General features: G+C 44.8%; 1 protein-coding gene across 1 annotated transcript in view; it reads left to right on the top strand.

The window, feature by feature from the left end:
- Window positions 1-19,577, top strand: part of HSF2BP (heat shock transcription factor 2 binding protein) — a gene marked incomplete at its 5' end in the record, with an annotated part of 67,001 nt that overhangs the window by 30,346 nt on the left and 17,078 nt on the right. Inside the window, one exon of the mRNA XM_081079617.1 lies at window positions 6,400-6,503. Within this exon, the coding sequence (XP_080935743.1) occupies window positions 6,400-6,503 (104 nt within the window). The remainder of the gene's footprint in view (window positions 1-6,399; window positions 6,504-19,577) is intronic.

The raw sequence follows: 19,577 nt of genomic DNA, 5'->3' as shown, positions 1-19,577 counted from the left end.
AGAAAGATTTCCCACTTGCCCCTGGCCCTGCACATGCGCAGCCTTCCCTATTTCAGCATCCTCCAGCAGAATGGGACATGTAAAATCCATGAACCTACAGGACATGTCATTATCACCCAAATTCCAAAGTTTAGAGTTTACTCTTGGTGTTGTACATTCAGTGTGTTTGCACAAATGTATCATGACGTGTGTTTATCATTATTATACCATACAGAGTGTTTTCACTGCTGTAACAACCTTTGTGGTCACCTATTCCTCTTTCCTCACCCCTGGCGACCCCTGACCTCTCACTGTCTCCGCAGTTCTGCCTTTTCCAGAATGTCACAGAACTGGACGCCTTCTCAGATGGGCGTCTTTCACGCAGGCGTATGCACTTACGGTGCCCCGTGTCTGTCCAGGGCTTCGTGGCTCATTGCGCTTTCTCACTGAATAACAGCCCATCGCCTGGATGGACCACAGTTTGTCCATCACCCACGGACGGGCGTCTGGGCGGCTCCAGGTTTGGCCGTCATGAATAAAGCTGCGGTAAACGTCCGTGGGCAGGTTTTGTGTGGACATAAGTTTGCAGCTCCTCTGGGTCAATACCAAGTAGTGTGATCGCTGGGTCCTATGGAGAGAGGACGTCCACTGTGGGAAGAAACCAGCCACTGTCCTCCTGTGGCTGCACCCCCTGCCGTCCCACCGGCAGTGAGGGAGACTTCTGTGGGTCCTCGTCCTGCCGCGCCTGGTGCTGTCAGTGTCCCGGGTGGGGGCCGTTCTGGTGGGTGTGTGCTGCTGTCCTGTTGTTTGTACTTGCGTTTTCCTGGTGACATGTGACGGGGGCATCTTCATGTGCTTGTCTGCCATCTGCGTGCCTTCTTCGGTGAGGTGTCTGTGAAGGTCTCCGGCTCAGTTTTTAATCGGGTTGTCTGTTTTCTTAGGGTGTCGTGTTTTGTATATTTTGGTAACGGTCCTATTATCAGGTATTTCATTTGCAAGTATTTTTTCCGAGTCTGTGGCTTATCTTCTGCCTCTTGACATTGTCTTTTGCAGAGCGGAAGTTTTGAGTTTTAATGAAGACTAGCTTATCAATAATTTTTTTCACAGATTGTGTCTTTGGTGTTGTATCTAAAACGGCATCTCCATAGCCACCGTCATCTAGGTTTTCTCTGTGTTATTGTCTAGGAGTTTTATAGGTTGCATTTTACATTTAGATCTGTGATCCACTTTGAGTTAGTTTCTGTAAAGGGTTTAGGGTCTGTGTTTAGGTTCCGTTTTGTTGCATGTGGGTGTCAGTGGTTCCAGCACCCCTTGTTGAAGAGACCATCTGGGCTCCGCTGCGCCTTTGTCAGAGATCAGTTGACTGTGTTTATGTGCGTCCATTTTCAGGCTTTCTGTTCTGTTCCGTTGACCTATTTGTCTGTTCTTTGCCACTGTCTTGATTGCTGTAGCTTTAGAGTAAGTCTTGAAGTCGGGCAGTGGTAGTCCTCTCCAGTGTTGGGTTGGCTCTGCTGGGTCTTCTAGCTCTCCATGTAAATTATAGAATCATTTTGGTAATGTCCATAAACTAACTTACTGGAAGTCTGATTGGGAGTGCGATGAATCTAGAGATCAGATGGGGAAGAACTGACATCTTGACAGCATCGCGTCTTCCTCTCCTCCAACGTGGAATGTCTCCCTGTTGGTTTAGTTCTTTGATTTCGTTTATCAGCATTTTGCAGTTTTCCTCATATAGGTCTTACATATGTTTTGTTAGATTTGCACCTGAATATTTCATTTTTGGGTGGTAATGTAAATGGTATTGTGTTTTTAATTTCAAATTCCATTTGTACATTAGTGGCATGTAGGAAAATAATGACTTACATATTTACCTCGTATCCTGCAACTTTGCTATAATCTTACTGGTTCCAGGAGGGTTTTTTTTGTTGACCCTGGTGCTCAGCAAATGTTGCTCATTGAGCAAGTGAGATGTGAATATTCACTTTTTGGGTTATGTTTGTTGTTAAAGTCGTTTTAAATGCACAGAGTGTCATCGTGCATTTACGTGCCCTGACTCCTCCTTCACAGAAGGAGTGATTTAAATGTCCATTGAAAGAAACCCAACATGGTTGGGTTTCTAAATAGTTTCCAATCAAAACTTTAGTTTCACCTGGAATCACCAGGACTCTTGAGCACAAATGTAATAGCAGCCATATTGGTAATAGTACGTACTGGGCAATCACCTACACTCTGTCAGTTGGAGAATAGATTGTGATCAATTTATATGTTGGGACACATCAGTGAAAATCTGTTCGAGCAAAACAAGTCACCGTGGAACTGTCTCACCATGGTGTGGGTGGAAGACTGTTACATCCAGACTGCTGCTGGTACAAACATGGCAGGTTCTGGACACGCTTGTAAAAGTCATGGCAATGCTTGGCTGTGTCACGTACCGAGTGGCAGTAGTGGTCCCTGCTCCCTGAAGTCGGTGATCCAAGTTCACATGGCATTTGACCACGGGGATAAGGTGTCCTTTCTTCACTGGAGGCGGGTAGCCTTGTTCTTTGTACCTTGTGTGTCTTCACTGTGCATAGTCGATAAAAATCCATCTGCAGATACTTGATAAGAGTTCCATATGGCGTGGACCACAGATTGGGAGGCTCTGGCTATGGGGCTGGTCCAGCATCTGCACCGAGCGTGTGGAACAGTCACGCGCTGCTCTCGCAAGTCGCTGGGCCTCGAGCCGCGGCTTCCGCATGTCGTGGTTGGTCCGAGGCCTGCATCGCTCTGCAGTTGCTTCTCCTGTAACACGCAGCTTCTGTGCAATTTTACTGCTCGTTGGTCCTTAGAATTAATTAGCGATGGTGCTAATTTGGTACTTAGATTTGAGCTGGTTTTGGGTGACTGGCTTGTGGTTTTTTTGTTTCTGGTGCGTGGAGGGAACATCACAGTAGACCTTAATTTCTTTTTTGCTTTTTGCCTTTTTGTCTCTCTGGTTGGTTTTGAAGTACTAGGTATGTTTATTCTTTGTTAGTTGTCATTTCTTTTAAGACAAAGAATGAAGTAGTTTAGTTGTGTCACCTTTACTTTTAGTGCCTCAGCCTTGAGGGCAGACTGAGGAGGGCTTTCTGGCTTCTCACCTGGAGAACCTGTTCCGGCCCAGGCCTGGTACGTCCAGGTGAAGGGAGTGTCCTTCAGTGAAGGAGCGTGACTTGTGTTGCTTTCATAGCATTTCAAGTTCACCAGTACCTTTACTTAGCCTTGCCTTCAGTCCTTTTGTGGTCAGTGTCAGATGTCCCTAAAGTTCTCGACTGCAGAGCCTGGGAAGCTGCTCTTTTGAGCCCATTGGTCCATTTTTAAGGAATCTTCCGCTTGAGCTTGGGGTGGGCAGCACAGCTTGCCTGCTTCCTGTCACTGGAAGGAGAGTGACGCCCCCAGGACTCCAGTGCTTTGCAGGTGGCATTGCTTTTAGTGTCTCCGCACGAGAAGGGCAAATTGACTGGCGGTGGGAAACATGCTGTTATTATTTACCAAATACACTTTTGGTTGGAATAGCAGTGTCGGGACCGAAAGCATTGGCATAGGAAACTTGTTATGGTTTGTTGTTTGCAAAATCCTCGTGCGACCTCGGAGAAGCCTGCTCTTCTGTGAGATGTAGCCTGGCAATGACATGGGGTCTCACGTGGTACCATGGACATCACAATTATAATGATTCCATCTTAGCTGCTAAGGAGGGCTGATTTTGACCAAATATAAAATTTTAAAGATATTTGTCAATTTGTGAGTCATTTTTGACACCTTAAAATTAGATGTAGTCATTGGAGAATTTCAAATGGACACATTTTCTGGAACTTGCCCCATATTACAGTTCCCACCTAGATGTTAACTTTGCCTGTTAAGATCTAGAGAAAATTGGCTTCTCTTACTTTCATGCTCTAAAGCAGAGGTTAGCAGACTTTCTGGACCCATTCGAGAATCATTGTGGCTCTGTGGCCGTAGGCGCTTTGCAGTGGTCCGGCCCTGCTGGTGTAGTGTGAAAGCAGCATGGAATAGGCATTTACCGGGGAGGAGCACTGGCTGTCTGTGTTGGTGCTCTAAAGAAGGAACTTTTCTCATTTTGGGACACTGGCTTAGAGGCCTCAGAAAATTGTAGTTAAGATGCTGAATTTTTTTTGTGAATGCGACGTTTGAATAATCCTTAATAACTCATGAAACAGGTGGCCGGTGAATGGGTTCTGGACGTGTGTAAAAATTGTCAGGCAAACTTGAAATGATGTGCAGTTTGGGCTCATGTTGTGGCCTGTGGTTGGGGGGTGTGGCAAGCTTCACAACGTGAGCACAGGCCCGCCAGGGGCACTCAACCCCTGTGAGTCTACTCTCCATGTTTACACTGAGTACCCACTGTGTCCCCAGACGGGCCAGCCTGTGCTGCTCTAAAGACCAACGAGCCGTGGGGCTTGATTTGACAAATGACATTTAGTGGAGAAGCCAGCTATTTTCACAGAAAATACAGTAAACGTTTTCCATGGCGTGTGTGCGCGTGTGTGCGCGTGTGCCTGCATGCGCCATCACTTAGTCCCTTTTGAATGGACTGAATCCCAGTACTGATTTTCCTTTTGCCTCAGGCTTTATTATGTCTTGGCATGGCACTGTTCCTATCCGATCTTTACTTAAAATGTTGATACACTGGTTGTTACAGAATTTTTGCAGTAGTTTTGATTTTAAAAAATTTTGCATTGCAATATGTTTAAAAATCTCAGTGACTGAGCATTTGGCACCTCTTAAATTTGAACCCCAAGAAAGTGCCTTACTCTCCTCTGCCCAGTTAAATATTCGATCGTTTGCCGGCCATAACAGGAGAGATGCTGTGGGCTCTGGACTCTTGTCTGTTCCTGGAGAGAACTGATGTTTGTCTTCGCAGATACTCAGCTTCATCTGACTCCTCAACTCGGTCTCCCGTGAGAAGACTGACAGCCAGAACCTGTGCCTCATTCCTGGCTGTGCCAGCGCTCTGGCCACTGGGCTTCTAGTAGCAGGTCAGAGCCAGCCGCTGCCTGCTCTGTGGTTTCGCTCATTTTAGTGCTTCCTTTGTTCTGCTGTCAGCCTTGCCAGTGGCCTCTTTCCTCGCTTCGCTCTGTTGGATGCCGTTCCTTTAGCTTTGTTTCCTGTGCGGTGTTTCTCCTTTCCCATGTGTCAGTTGCCTTTGAGCTTCACAGTTTGATTATTACACTTTTCATTTTTGTAAGTTCTACCAGGTTCTTTTTTGAAGTGCCTGGTCATTTATAATACTCAGTAGATCCTTGATCATGTTTTTAATTTCTTTTTGAATTATTTATACCTGTTAAACATACCCAATTTTCATTCTGAAATTAATACTTGTATTTATTTAATTCTGGCTCTGGTTAGTCCTTTGTGCTGTTACTTATGTTGTTTTTCATGTGTTTTGTGATTTTTGTTATGAACTCACACTTTGTTGGTTCTGTATTTGGGGGAATTCTTTGAAGACCAAATTGAGGGGCCTTTTCTTTAAGAGAATGTTTGTTTGCTTTGGCCTGGCAGCTGGAGGAGCTCCTATTCCTGGTCTGCTTTGTGTTAAAATTACTGGCTTGTGGATCCTCAGACCATACAAAAGGTAGGGGCTTATGCCAAGCTTGAAAGTTCACTTTTTTCTTGGCTTTCTGTAGGAGTCAGTGATCTGAATCGGTCTTGTGTTGGTCCTAGCTTTTTCCTTCTGTCCGTCTGCATGGAGCCACTAATACTTAAGCTTGGTGCTTCTGGAAAATAATTATCTGTAGAGCTTACCTCCTTGAATTTGTGCTTTCACGTAGTTCCTGATCAGAGATGTTTTCTCTTCATTTCTTGAAAGCTCATCCGTTCTTTTAAGTGTTTCTGAACTATTTGTGTAACCTTTTTTATTGCTTTGCAGTGTGAAGTTTGGGGATCTTGGTATTCTATGGGATTGTCACAAACCAGTCCTACATCTTCCCATTTCCATCAGACTCTATGTTGCCAGTTTGGTCCGTTCCCAAGACTGCCTGTAAAATCCTGTTTAACAGCGCACTCTCTGTTGTTGGTTGTCAGGGATGGTTGGAGGTGTGGCGCTCTCCATCCCTCGTGCTGTGGATTGAACAGGCCTGACCGGCTGCCCACACGTCACTCAATGAAAACACAGGATGAAATGTTAAACAGATGACCTGCACTTTCAGAGTGCAGTGTACTTGTGAATTGAGGGTTTCCTGTATATCAGTGAGGGTTAGTCATAAGAGAATGACTCCATGAATAGGGTTGGGGTTTCCTGTCTGCGTTTATGACTTGATGATGGGAGCCTATACAGGTAGCGCAGTGGCCCCTGACATGAAGGACCCCTCTGTGTGTGTGTGCAGGTCCTGCTCGGGGTGGAACGTGGCGGCCACACACTGACACACTTTCTCTTGTGCCCAGGTTAATGCTGATGACACTGTACAACGTGAGCATCAACTTGAAGGGCTTGGAGTACATCAGCCAGAGCCCCAGCTTCCTCCCGTTGCTGTGGTGGCTTCTGAGTGGTAAGGAGGGGTCCCCCCCGCCACCCCTTTATCCAGCGCACATCCTGTTCCCGAGGCTGAGGAGGGGGTCCCGTATTAGGAATTAGGTTCCATTGTCCCAACCTGTTACCATTTCTTTAAAGAAACAGTTCAAATGCTAGAAAACGCAGGTGTGCTAAGTTATTTATAGTTCTGTTTCTTAGTATTGCCTTCAGTTTAGTTATGAATCTGCGACACAGAAAAGTGATGAGACACCTGGTAGATGTCGCTGAGCAGTCCTGTTCTCTGAGCACAGGACAGAATAAAGGTGTTGTTTGTGGCTCTGAGTATCAGGGAAGGAGAAGTCCCAGTGGAAAGGGACGTGGGGACAAGGAAGCTGGAGAGATCCTGTAACTAAGAGGGTTTTGTGTATATACACACACATACAGAGAATACATAGAGAGAATACTTAATTACATAATTATACACGACGTTTGTGTTTTATACATGTGAAGCATGTGTGTGTCCTTTTTGTTTCCTTTGAAATAAAAGCTGACCTTACTGTTTTACTTTCTCTTCTAAGTATTTTGCAGTTCCACATGAATTTGAGAATCAGCATGTCACTTTTTACCAAAAAAAAAAAAAAAAAGTCCTGTTGGGATTTTTATTTGGGATTGTGTTGAATCGACAGTTTGTTTTGGGGACAGTTGTCATTTTAGCAATGTTGTCTCTCCCAGTCCATGAACACAAAGTGTGTGCATATATATGGCTATTTTTTTGGATGCTTTGGGAGATGGGTCTCATGGATCTTTACAGCTTGAGAGCAGCCCACCTGACCTTTGCCTCTGGCTCTGCTTGTGTAGTGAACACCCTTAGAATACAGATAATGCAATAAGTATAATGCATCCCTCCAGGGCCAACGTCAGGCAGGCGTACCATCCGTTACAAAATATTTGGGCTGCCTGAGCTTGGGGCGCCTTTCCTGTAATGCAGAGCACGGCATGTACACAGCCCTGTCCGTGAGCACGGCGTTGGGTCTCGAAGCGATGCAGAGGCCCACAGCATGTGGCTGTTACTGTTGAGTAGTCAGGTTTTTGTCTCAGACTCAGAAGTCTCATGTCTTGTGCCAGCATCCACGAAACTGCAGCAGGCTGACATGTTAGCATGGCGAAAGCCCCGGACCTGCCATTGTTCAGGGCAGGCGGAGGGGGCTGTGTTTACATTGCATATCAGTCCTACACACCAGGGCTGAATACTTGAACAATTGGTTATTTCTCTTGAGAATGTGAACTAAGACCCACGTTCTCAGAAGTGGATCCTGGACTTGACCTATAAGGTAACTCTCCAGGCTGATTGTCATGGGCCACGTGTCATGGGCCACGTGCAAGTGGACAATGCCAACTGGAGGGTGTGGGGCTGCTCAGAGGGAGAGAATAATTCAATAAGAATGCCCACGACTTCTGTCTTCCTTTCTTGTTTAAAAAATTCATTTATTTTTCATTACAATTGACATACAGCATTAATTTCAGGTGTATGACGGTGATTAGAAATTTAAATACCTTGCAAACAGATCACACCAATAATTCTAGTGCCCATCTGTCACTGTACGTATCATGTTTCCCCCAAAATAAGACCTAACCGGAAAATAGGCCCGAGCATGATTTTTCAGGACGACTTCCCCCTGAACATAAGCCCTCATGCGTCTTTTGGAGCAAAAATTAGTATAAAACCCAGCCTTATTTTCGGGAAACACGGTAGTTAATATGATGTAACTTATCCTTGGGCTGTACCTTGTACCCTCATGACTTATTCTGTAACTGGAAGGTTCTACTTCTTAATCGCCTTCCCCTTTTTCCCCTTGCCCCACCCCACTGAATACTCTTTTTGAGTGTCAGTCAATTTTAAGTGCTTTACATATACTCTCAGATTTATTTCTCTAAATACTGTTATAAAGTAAGTGTTATGATTTCTGTTTTATAGATGAAGAAACTGAGGCACAGAGAGGTGGAGTCACTTGCTTAAGGTTAGACACGTGGGTTCCAGGGCCCATCTGGCCACTCGCTGGGCTGCTCCTGGAAGCACTGCAGGGATGGTAGCCTTGTCCTGGGTAGAGGCCGCTTGGCCGGGCCTCTGAGAAGAGGTCCTGAAAGCCTGAGCCCGCCTGTTCCTGCTAGCTCGCCTTCTGTCAGGTGTTTGCTTTCTCTTAGGAAGAGGGCCTTGGACTAAGTATTCTCTGGCCTGTCCAGCTCTCTCGCGCTAGGAGTTTTCCTGGGCTGAGTGGAAGTTGTTCCGAGTTTCAGTGTAACTCAGGCAGCTCCCTAGGCAGGTATGGGCTCCCCATCAGAAGAGTGCCCGTTCTGACACCAACTGGACAGGCCGCTCTTTGGCCACACAGCTGTTCCGCTCAGACCGGGGTCTTGGACAGTTGGGTGGGGGTGAAGTGGATTCAGTGCACCTGTTGTCAGTGGGGCACCTGGCTGTCTTGTCTGTGAGGACAGTTACGGCTCTTTGGACACAGTGAACACAGCTCAAAACAGCTTTGGAAGGTCATGTGACAGGGTATCTTTAGAGTTACTTGTTACCACAGTCAGCCAAAAACAAAGTCTGTCCAGTGCAGGATGTTTGACCCCTGGATTATGTGGAGAATTATTTTAAAAATTGAAATCTGGTACAGAATTTGGTGTATATTTTAGGAAGGTGTATGTATTTCACTATTGAGTAGGAAAATAGGAACAAAACCAGTTCCCTGAAAAATAACTTGTGCTTCATGTTGTTTGGTGCTGGTGGTGAGATTGTTTTCAGAATTCTAGGTTACAACAACTACCTAGGGCTATGAGAGAACGTCAAAACTTTGGATTTGTGAGATCCAGACTGAAATCGCAGCTCTCCTGCTTGGGAATCTAGCTAACATCGCTCTTCTCTGACCTGCATGTAAATGGACATTTGTACCCCAAGGATTTTAATGTTTATTGAAAGACAGTAGTGCCTGGGCCAACACCTAGTATAGTGGGTGTTAAGTAGGTATTAGTTTCCCCTTTTGTTTCTAAACTAAGTCTTCCATGCCAGAATGATAGCTCATTTCCTTTTATTTCATTTGACCTAAAGGTGGCAAATTCCTTTCAAATATCCGGACTTTTCTGATCCAGAGTCATAGGACCAGTTGCTATTAATCATCCCTGACTAAATAATCTCATTTCCTTTAACCTTTGCTGGATATCATTTTCCTTTCCTTTATGCAGCTATGTGGCTGGCTTTTCCCCAGGCATTCCCCACATTCTTCACGTTCCTCTTAAACCGCAGAACTGGCAAAGAACTCAAGCAAATAGCCGATGAGGACAGAGGGTGTTGGTATGATGACCACATGTGGTGTGAGCATGAGTGCAAACTAGTGTTACGATGGCACTTTGACAGTAGTGCTGCCGTTCCTCCCGTGTTTCCAGGGTTGAATAGGCACGTCAGCATTTGCATACCATCTCACGCTTCCTTGCTTTGGCTAATACGAAACATTCATCATTTCTACCAACTTTGTATCTGCAGCCTAGACCTTTCCTCTGAACTCCAGACTTATATATCCAGCCATCTACTTGACATCTCCACGTGGACGTCTAGTAGACGCTCAGACTGTGTGTTCAGATGACTTTCCTAATCTTCCTGCACACTCACGTCGTCCTGCGGCCTTCCCAACCTCAGTTGATTGCAACTCTATTTTTCCTATTTCTGAGGACTTTAAAAGCTGCAGAATGGTTCTTGTTGCCTTTTCTTCTAATACCCACATCTAATCTGTTGGGAAATCTTGAAGGCTCGGTTTTAAGATACGTCCAGAATCTGACCACCATCGACCACTGCCACCTGGTTTTGACCCTCCGTCATCTTCTTCGTGGAGAACTTCATAGCCTCCTGCAGATCTCCGCACAGTCCACCCTGCCAGTCATAAATTGGGAGCCAGGGGTATGATGGGAGAGATTCCAGACCAACTCTGCTACTGAAAACAGTCAAAATGTTCCTCTGAGCTAGAAAAAAATTGTACCCAGAGCACAAAAGCGAAGTGAAAGTGGGATGCCAGATTGGTTAACAGAACTGAGCTTAATCCATGCTCTGAGGGCATTTGTCAGATTTGACCTTCAGTTTCCATGGCCTCACAGGGTGGGATGGGAAACAAAGCCCAGGTTCCACACAACCCAGTAGCCTATAGGGGACTCCCAAAGGAATTCACGAACAGTGTAAAGGTAAGCTGACAGTTCTCCACCAACCCTTGGTGACTACAGGAAAATTGCTGGTTTTGACTTTTGGCTCTGAGCAAAGTGGAGGGAAAAATCTCTTGAGAATGCATAACCGCAAACTGATTCTCATGCAGCTTGGAAGCCTGCATTCAAACCACCTGGGATGTCCCCATTTAGAGAACAGTGTAGATTCTTTCTGGAGGATTCGTTGACTTTAACCAGGTTCTTTAAAAAAATTCTTGCAGATAAGGTTCCAAGAGCTAGAGCTCACAAATTAAAAATCACGAAAAGCATGGGAAACATTATTAATGAAATCATAGGTTAGTACCGTCAGACCATTCATCATCAGAAGAATTATCAGACTGACATAAAATAAGGACATTTAATGTGTTTAAAGAAATAAAAGGGGTTAACATGTGAGTAAAGAGTAAGAGATTATAGAAATGACCAGGGAGGTCTAAAAAGGTATGAAATATTATTTCTGGAAATGAACAATATAATGATTGCAATTGCAAATTTATTATACAGCTTTAACAACAGATTATACATAGTTAAAGAGATGATTAAATTGATACAGACAGATATGAAGAAATGGTCCAGGATGAGGCACAGACACACAGAGATGGAAAATAAGAGCAGCTGAAGGACATAGAAGAGAGACTGAGAACTTAACATACAACTAATCAGAGTCCTGGAAAGAGAAAAGAGAGATTGGGACAGAAGTAACATTCAACAAGATAATGGCTGAGAAGTTTCCCAAACTCATTTACTTGATTTGAGAAGTCCACCTAATGTAAACAGGATAAATGAAATCTACACTTAGACACACAGTAATGAAAACTACAGAATATTAAAGATAGAGAAGATCTTGAAGCAGGCAAACAGAAAATATGTATACTTTCGAAGGAATGACATTTAGACCGACAGTTGATGCCTTAATAACAACAATGCAATATGTTAAAGCTGAGAGAAAATAACTGTCAGTCTGAGTTTATATGCCTCCTACCCACCAACAAATATCTCTCAAGAACAAGGATGAAATAAAGACATTTCAGACAAAAACTGACTCACCAATAGACCTTCCCAACAGTGGATTCTAAAGGTATCTTCAGGAGTGTGAGCTCAGATGGAGAGTATGAGATGCACGTCAGAACCATCAGAGAGAGTATCAAATGTAGATGAGTCTAAATAAACATCAGCTTTATGAAACAAAACACACAGAAAACTGCGGTGATAGCATTAGACACCAAGAGAAGATTAGCATATGCTCTGGGAGGGGGATGGGCATAATTATGGTCTTGTGAGGCCCAGATTTCAGGAGGAGAGCAAAACTAAGGGTTAATTTCAGACTCTTATGGTTAGTATGCAAGTTAAAATTCCTAGGGTAACAGAGATAATAGAAACAGAACATCCACCTATAACATGAATACAGGATAAAATGGAATGTGAAAATAATTCAAAAGATGGCAAGAAGGAGAAAATGAAACAAAAGATAAAATGGATGCAATAAATCCAATAATATGTACAGTTACAATAACTATAAACAGACTAAATGACCCAGTTAAAAGACAAATGTCAAATTGGATTAAAACAATCATCCAGTTATATGTTGTTTATAAGAGAGCCATCTAAAACATAAAAATGCAAAGAGTAAAAGGAAAAGCGTACCAGGATATAACATTTCTAAACTTGTGTCTTCGCTTCCTAATATAGTATCAAAATAGACAAAACAAAAAATGAAAACAGTATAAGAAGAAATTCACAAATTCCCCATGATCAGGGAGATTTTAGCACTTAGTACTTGATAAAAAAGACCAAAGTCTCAATAAGGCTATGAAGGGTGTGTAAAACACAGCTGATTTGCACTACTGGGTGCATAGAACACTCCCAACTATATTTGTTTCAAGCACACGTGGAATATTTACAAAAGTGACAATTTTCTGGGCTATAAAGATAGTCTCAACAAATTTCAGATGATCAGAATCGTGTGGAATATCTTTGACCACAATAACAGTGAAGATGGAAATCAGTAATAAAAAGAGAATTGGTAAAATCCCACATGTAGAAATAAACCCATGAGTAAACAAAATCATAGTAGAAATCAGATATTTGGAATTGAATAATAAAAACATAACATATAAAATGGTGAAATATATCTACATCAGTATTTAATAGAAAGTTTATTGGTTTGAACATGTATATTAAAAAGGAGAAAGCAGAAAATTAATGAGAGAAACATCTACCATAAGAACTTGAAAAAAAAAAAAGGAAACAACCCAAATAAAGTATAAGGAAGCAAATAATGAAGAAAAAAGTATAAATGGATTTTAGTGGGCAGGTTTAACAACAGATTTGAGCTGGCAGTAGGAAGAATCTGCAAGCTTAAAGCTAGGTGGGTTATCTGGTCTCAAGAACAGAAGCAAAAAGAATGAAGAAAAATGGTCAAAGTTCAGAGATCTGTGGGACATGATCGAGCATAATACCAATGTAGGCATAATAAGAGTGTAAAGGAAATATGAGAGAGAAAAGAACGGAAAAAATATTTGAAGAAATAACATCTGAAAACTTACTTTGATGGAAAACAGTCAGTATTGTGTACTCCTAGTAGGATAAATACAAAGACATCTACATCTAGACTCATAGTTAAACTTAAAACTTACGGCAAACAGAACGTCTTGAAATCAGCAAGAGAAAGACATGTACAAGGGAACCACACCAAGACTAACAGCTCACTGTTCATCAGAAACAATGGTCATAAAGCAGAAGGATGATGTTTTCAAAGTTCTGAAAGAAGAGGCCGTCTGCCAAGAATCCTATGTCCAGCTAAACTATTCTTCAAAATATATTCCTGGATCAACAAAGACTAAGAGATTTCTTTGTTAGTAAACCTTCTTTACAAGACAGGAAGTTCTTAAAGCTGGAAGAAAATGACACCAGAGGATAAGTCTAATCCAGAGATACTGGGAGAGGCCACCTTGCCAAGTGCCGAGAGTGACACTCGGAGAGGGCTGGTGCTTCAGAGGTACTTTCTGTTTAAACTGTTGTTTGAAAGACTTCTTGTAAGAATGAAAGATCGTCTCTCGTTCCTGGGTATTGATCCAAAAGAACTGACAACAGGATCTTGAGTATTTGCACCCCCATGTCCATTGTAGTGTTATCCACAACGGCCAAGACAAGGAAGCAACCCAAGTGTCCATCCGTGGGTGCCCGGACGAAGGACACGTGCTCTCCACGTACAATGAAACGCTACTCAGCTGTAGAAAGGAAGGACATTCTGACACAGGCTACAACGTGAATGAACCTGGAAAAGGACATGATGCTCCGTGAAACTAGCCAGTCACTGAAAGACCCATACTATAGGATTCAACTTACATGTGGTATCTAAAGTAATGGAAAGCAGGCTGATGGTTGGGGGAGGGAGAAACGAGCATTGGGCACGGCGTCCCGGTCGCGCAACGTGAGCAAGGTGTGGAGGCACAGCCGTGCGTGTGCGTCGTCCTCCTGCATTGCTCGTAAGCAGTGTTTCACCCAGAAACAGAATGAAAGGTGTTGTGTCGCTCCACCCTCCCTTGTCACCTTGTACCTCGCTGGCTGAATGGACTTCTCAGCTGACTGCTGTCCCCTGTCATCTGCTCGTGTGCTGCGTGTCCCTCCGCTCAGAAACATGGCACTCTTCTTAGAAGTCCGACTCCTGCACCCACCCCCAAGCTTCCCTCCCCCGCCTCACTGCGTCCTCTACTCACTCCTGGCCCAGTCCAGAGTGAGTTTGGGGGTGAGCGCTGACAGCCCGTGCTCAGGGCTGAATCCTGCTCTCTGGTGGCTGTAGGACTGGCAGGACGCTGTCCCACCTGTGGAGGGGCTTGTGGAGCTCGTTGTGTCGGGTGCCCTGCACAGGCCTGCTGGACACAGAGAAGCCCCTGGAAGGACGGCCGTTCCCAGTCCTGGTCTCCCGCTCAGGGACTCTGCACAGCGTCCCATATGCCTGCCCCTGCCCCCACCTCCACAACCGTGACACCCCCTCCTGCTGTCCGCCTTTCCGATGCCAGCCTGTCTCAAAGGCTCAGTTCAGGCTGTGCTTCCCAGGAGCTTTCTTCTGCTGCTTTGGGCTCCCATTTTACTTAGAGACAGTTGAATGCAACATTTTCTTGTTTCACAGATGCCAGTTACCTCCAGCGAGATTGTGCATTTCTTTTTGATGGGAACAACATCCTAGGTTTCTCTGAAATTCCTGTTATCAGAGCCCTGTCTCCCCCAGCGCCCCTGGTTGCAGCCTTAGTTCTGCCCACTGTACCAGAGGTCCTGTGCAGCGTGGTACCTGCTCGGAGATCGTGTCTGGGGTGTTGCAGCCGAGCTACCCTGACGGTGACGTCCCCCCCACTTTCCGCCTGGTTTCTGCCTCAGTCCTTCACCGGGCTGAGCCCTCACTGGTTCTGGGAGGATCTTCTGAATCCATGCCACAGCCTGCAGGCAGTTAGGGCTCCGCAGTTCTGGCTAACATGGCCTGAAGGCTCCCCAGCTTGACCCTCGGGTCAGTTATCCAGCTTAGACTAAGACCCGAGTCCCGACTTAATCGGTGGTGGCCTGATGGGACTGTGGGCTGGGAAGGTTAGCCCTGACCTGCTTTCTGGGGGGTGTTGCCCTGGTGTGCTCTGTGTGCTCCTGCCTTGGCACTGCCGCACGATGGGCTCAGTGCTGGGCGTGCAAGCTGAGCGGCACCGAGTCTTCCTCTGGGAGCCTTCTGGCTGGAGCTGGTGAAAAAGCATATTTCTGCCCTCTCTGGGCCATGGGACTGCCCGGTGTGACCACCTGGACACACCAGGAGCTACCTGGACAAAGGCTGCCGGGGCCATCAGTCTCTGAGGCCATCACAAGTGCTGACACGAAACGCCAGGGGGAATCCTCGCCTGCAGCCGGCTTCACCCCGTCCTTTCCAAGGCTTGGTTGCTCAGCTTTCCTCAGATTTGGAGTTACTCTAGCGTCTTCCACGAATAACTCCTCTGGTTTTTCTTAAGGTAGTGTAAGCATCATTTTCCTTTCAGGGCCATGTGCCTCCCTCTCCCACCCACACTGACCCCGTGTCATCTTCCGTCACCTTCTGACATGCTGCATAATTTCCCTACTGTGCTGTTTGTTGTTCGTCATGTCTTCTACACTGGAAAGGAAGCTCCAAGAGGCAGGGGCCTTGGTTTGGTTCACAGATGCGCCCCAAGCACCTATGACTAACACAGGAGGTGCTCAGAGTGCATTTCAGGTGAATGAATGAAAGATTTCTGTTGTCTGAGTTGTGCATCATCTCAGAGATGAAGAGCATTCCTTGGAATTTGGTTATACCACAGAGCACATTTGGTTTTGGTTATGTGTATTTGGGTTACACGCACAGAAAGGCTGAGAGCTTTGGATGCTAGTGAAGGTTTCGTTACGTATCTTCATGTTCCCGTCAGGTATGTGGTATTACAGGAGCGCTATATAGATTACGATTCTAAAAAGCTGTGTCTTAACGACAGGGACAGTGGTGATACCCACTCCATCAAAAACAGAATATTTCACATAAGGTCTTTATTTACAAAGGTTTTCAATGTTTTATTAGTTAATGTTTTATTATGTTGGTCAGGTATTTCTCCTGATACTTCAGCATTAGCACAGTGTTCAGGCTGTTGGTACAACAGTGTTGTCTTTGACTTTTAAAAAAACAAAACTCTCAAACATTATTGACTTGAAGCTTGTCCTTTAGAAAGTTGCAAAGGACAGAGAAGTCAGCCTGTCCTCAGGAGATGATGGGGCCGTTCTCTTTGATCAACCAAAGCTTACATAACAGTTTTATCAAGAAACAATCTAAATGTTTGATTTTCAGCTGTTGATAGAATTGATGGTCAAATGACACTTCATATCTTGAGGATGTCAAAAAGCCTCTGGTTTACACATATCAAGTCCAGCAGTCTAGAATTTACTGTGGTCTGATCCAGGTTTAGGGAACTCATAGGCACAATTTAGAAAGGGGAGTTAGTTTATTTGGGAAATGGGTTTGATGTGGGACATGTTAAGTTTGTGGTAATATTTAAAAAACCTAAATACACACACACACACACACACACACACACAGAGGGTGCCAAAAAAATACATACACATTTTAAGAAAGGAAAAAACTGCGTTAAAATTACACTGATGGTAACCATTTTGAGCACCTCTTGTAATTGCAGAAGTCAAATATGACTTGTCTTCATCTTTTGTGATCAGTATATTGTTACAATTTGAAAGCAGTTTTGTATACATTACATGTATTTTTAATCATACAGTTTTAATACTACACATACACACACACACATATATATAAAATGTCATTTTTTTAATGGAACTATCCAAAGTCAGTGGAGATGAGAAACTTGGAGTTCATGACAGGCCAGAGGCATGGGTCTCATTATTAAAGAAATGCAAAGCAGAGTGACAGGAAACATCGAGAATGTCAGGCAGCTGAGGCTGACTTGCATGGGGCTTAGAGGCAGAGGCCTGAGCCGAGGAGGAGGGTTCCCCAGGCGCCCCGAGTTCAAGTTCGATTTTGAGAGGCAGGCCTAGTGGCAGAGTATAGATCTTGCCCCTTTTCTGCAGTTTCCTAGTTTGTGGCTCTGGTGAGTTCCTTAAATTCTATGACACTTGGGCTTGTCATCTACAGAATAGAAATACAAATATTGTTTTAGTCTCCCACAAAGGGAGGCCATGAGAATTGAGTGGAACAGTAAATGGAAATGCTTTGTAAATGGAAAAGAAGGAGAAAATAGTTCTTTGAGAGGAAGAGAGTCCAGGAGTGTCAGGTATAGCTTGGAGATCAAGAAAATAGAAATTGACTTAAAAAGGAGAAAAGACTGTGACCGTAGACTCATCGGGGATCTTTGAAGAGGTCTTGTGTAGACAATTGAGTAGAGAATTAAGACCCAGGGAGACTTCAGGAAGGAGTGGGAGAGGAGTAGTGAGGTAGTGTTGGGTGGGTGTGGGGTTTGCTAGTGGAGGAGTTTTGTGTCTATCTAAGGCTAATCAGGTTCTAATTTTCAAGTTTTCAATTTCAAATAGAAAAATAATTAAAAATAAGAATTAATATGTCTTACTTCAAAACAACTGTGACCTTAACATTTTCTTGGACTAGGAGTTATTTTCTGTTACAGCTCATCTTTAAATGTGACTGCTTTTCTTCCCTAAAAGTAGGTTACTACAAGGTGATTTTCTGCTTAATTTTTGGTGGTTTGTTTTAATGTAGGCCACTAATAGAATAATTTTTATAATAATTCTTTCTCTATGAATTCTTCATTATTCTTTAAGAAAAGATAATATTCTTCATTAACTCCCTGACGAAAGATCCAGTGCTAGGGGTATTGTGCTTTATGAGATTGTTAAACCTCAGCTAATGAAATTTCCCCATGACTTGTAAGCCTTCCAGCTTTGAACACATTCTACTGATGACCTTCAGTTATGTGACATCTGAGAAGCCATTTTTATTCGGAAGTCAAAAGAAACCCTGCAGAAGATGAAAATCGGGGAGTTTAAATGTTTGTCACACATCTGTTGAGTTACGTTTTTTGGACAACAGTGTCACAGTGTAAGCGCCTAAGTGGTAGAGACACCTTGGATGCCCCGAGGTGACATGGTTTCAGAAGAGGTGTTCGCTGGGCCTGGGGGTACACAGAGGGGCACCCTCAAATCTTGTCTGCTCACCCTCCAGCAAAATCCCGCCAGGCCCAGATGCTTATGCAGACACGTTGCCACAGCACCGGGAGGCCACTGTGACTTTCACCCGGGAGCAGCACAGAAGGCAGGGACCCCTTTCCCCCGACACACACACCCATTTAATCTGGGAAGCTGCCCCTTAGGGTCCTGCTTGCTTTACGTGCAGCTTACAGGATTCTTCAAAGTCATCAGCGACAGCGGGGACAGATAGCACTCTGAGATTATGATCCCCATGTTGCGTGACGTGAAATTGTCACTCGACGATGCTGAGAGCAACCCAGTGCCTAAGCCCCTGGCAGCTTGGCTGCGGAACTGCACTGCTATTCGTCCATGACTGGTTGGTGTCTGTGTGTACAGCACCCCGGACGGTTATCCAGCTCCCTGTCTCCTCCTCGTATCTAACTCCACGGGGCCTCACTCTCCCTTTCAGGGCCCGTGTGACTGCAGGAAGGAGACCCTAGATTCCAGTAGGGGCTCTTGTGAAAAAAGAAAACAAAAACATACATGCGCACACTCACGCATGACCGATACGTTAGCGTGGCTCCCCAGCGCTGAAGACGGTAACGTGACTGATTTGGAGTGGGGCTGGCATCAGGGTTGTCACCTTTCTCCAGGTCACACTGATGTGGCAGGCAGGGTTAGGCAGTCATGGCCATCCTGTCACTGTGCCAGTCTGGCCGTGGCATCTGGCCCACAGTCACTGGGCCGGAGGGGGCCACGCGAGCTAAGTGGGGCCACCCAGACCCCAGGGTGGTGGAGAGCTTCCCCCTCACTGGATATGAATGAGGAAGTGTGTAGCCCTGCGGGCCCGTTGCCTCTCACCATGAGAGAGGGGACCAGCCCCCCAGGTGACGCTGTGGAGGGCAGAGCGGAGAGAAAGGGCCCCGGGCTTTGATGATGTCATTGGGCCATTGAATGCAGCCCTGTTTCTGGACCTGGTAGGAGTAATAAATGCTACTTCTGCGTAAGCCACTTTGACCTGCAGCCTTGTACTGGTCGAGGGGTAGGCTGAACCATGTGAAATTGTCAGTAGTGGTCTATTTGAGACCTAGAAAAATGACCATTTCACATGGTTTGGCTGAACAGTTCCTTTAATAACGGGAGGTGTTAATAACTGAAAATTGGGAACTGGGGACATCATCAGGATAATGAAAAGCATTATTTTGGCTTCAGATAATGTTCA

The sequence above is a fragment of the Rhinolophus hipposideros genome, assembly GCF_964194185.1.
Source record: "Rhinolophus hipposideros genome assembly, chromosome: 2".
NCBI lineage: Eukaryota > Metazoa > Chordata > Mammalia > Chiroptera > Rhinolophidae > Rhinolophus > Rhinolophus hipposideros.
Note: the sequence above shows the minus strand (reverse complement) of the source record. Positions and strands in the feature narration are given on the sequence as shown.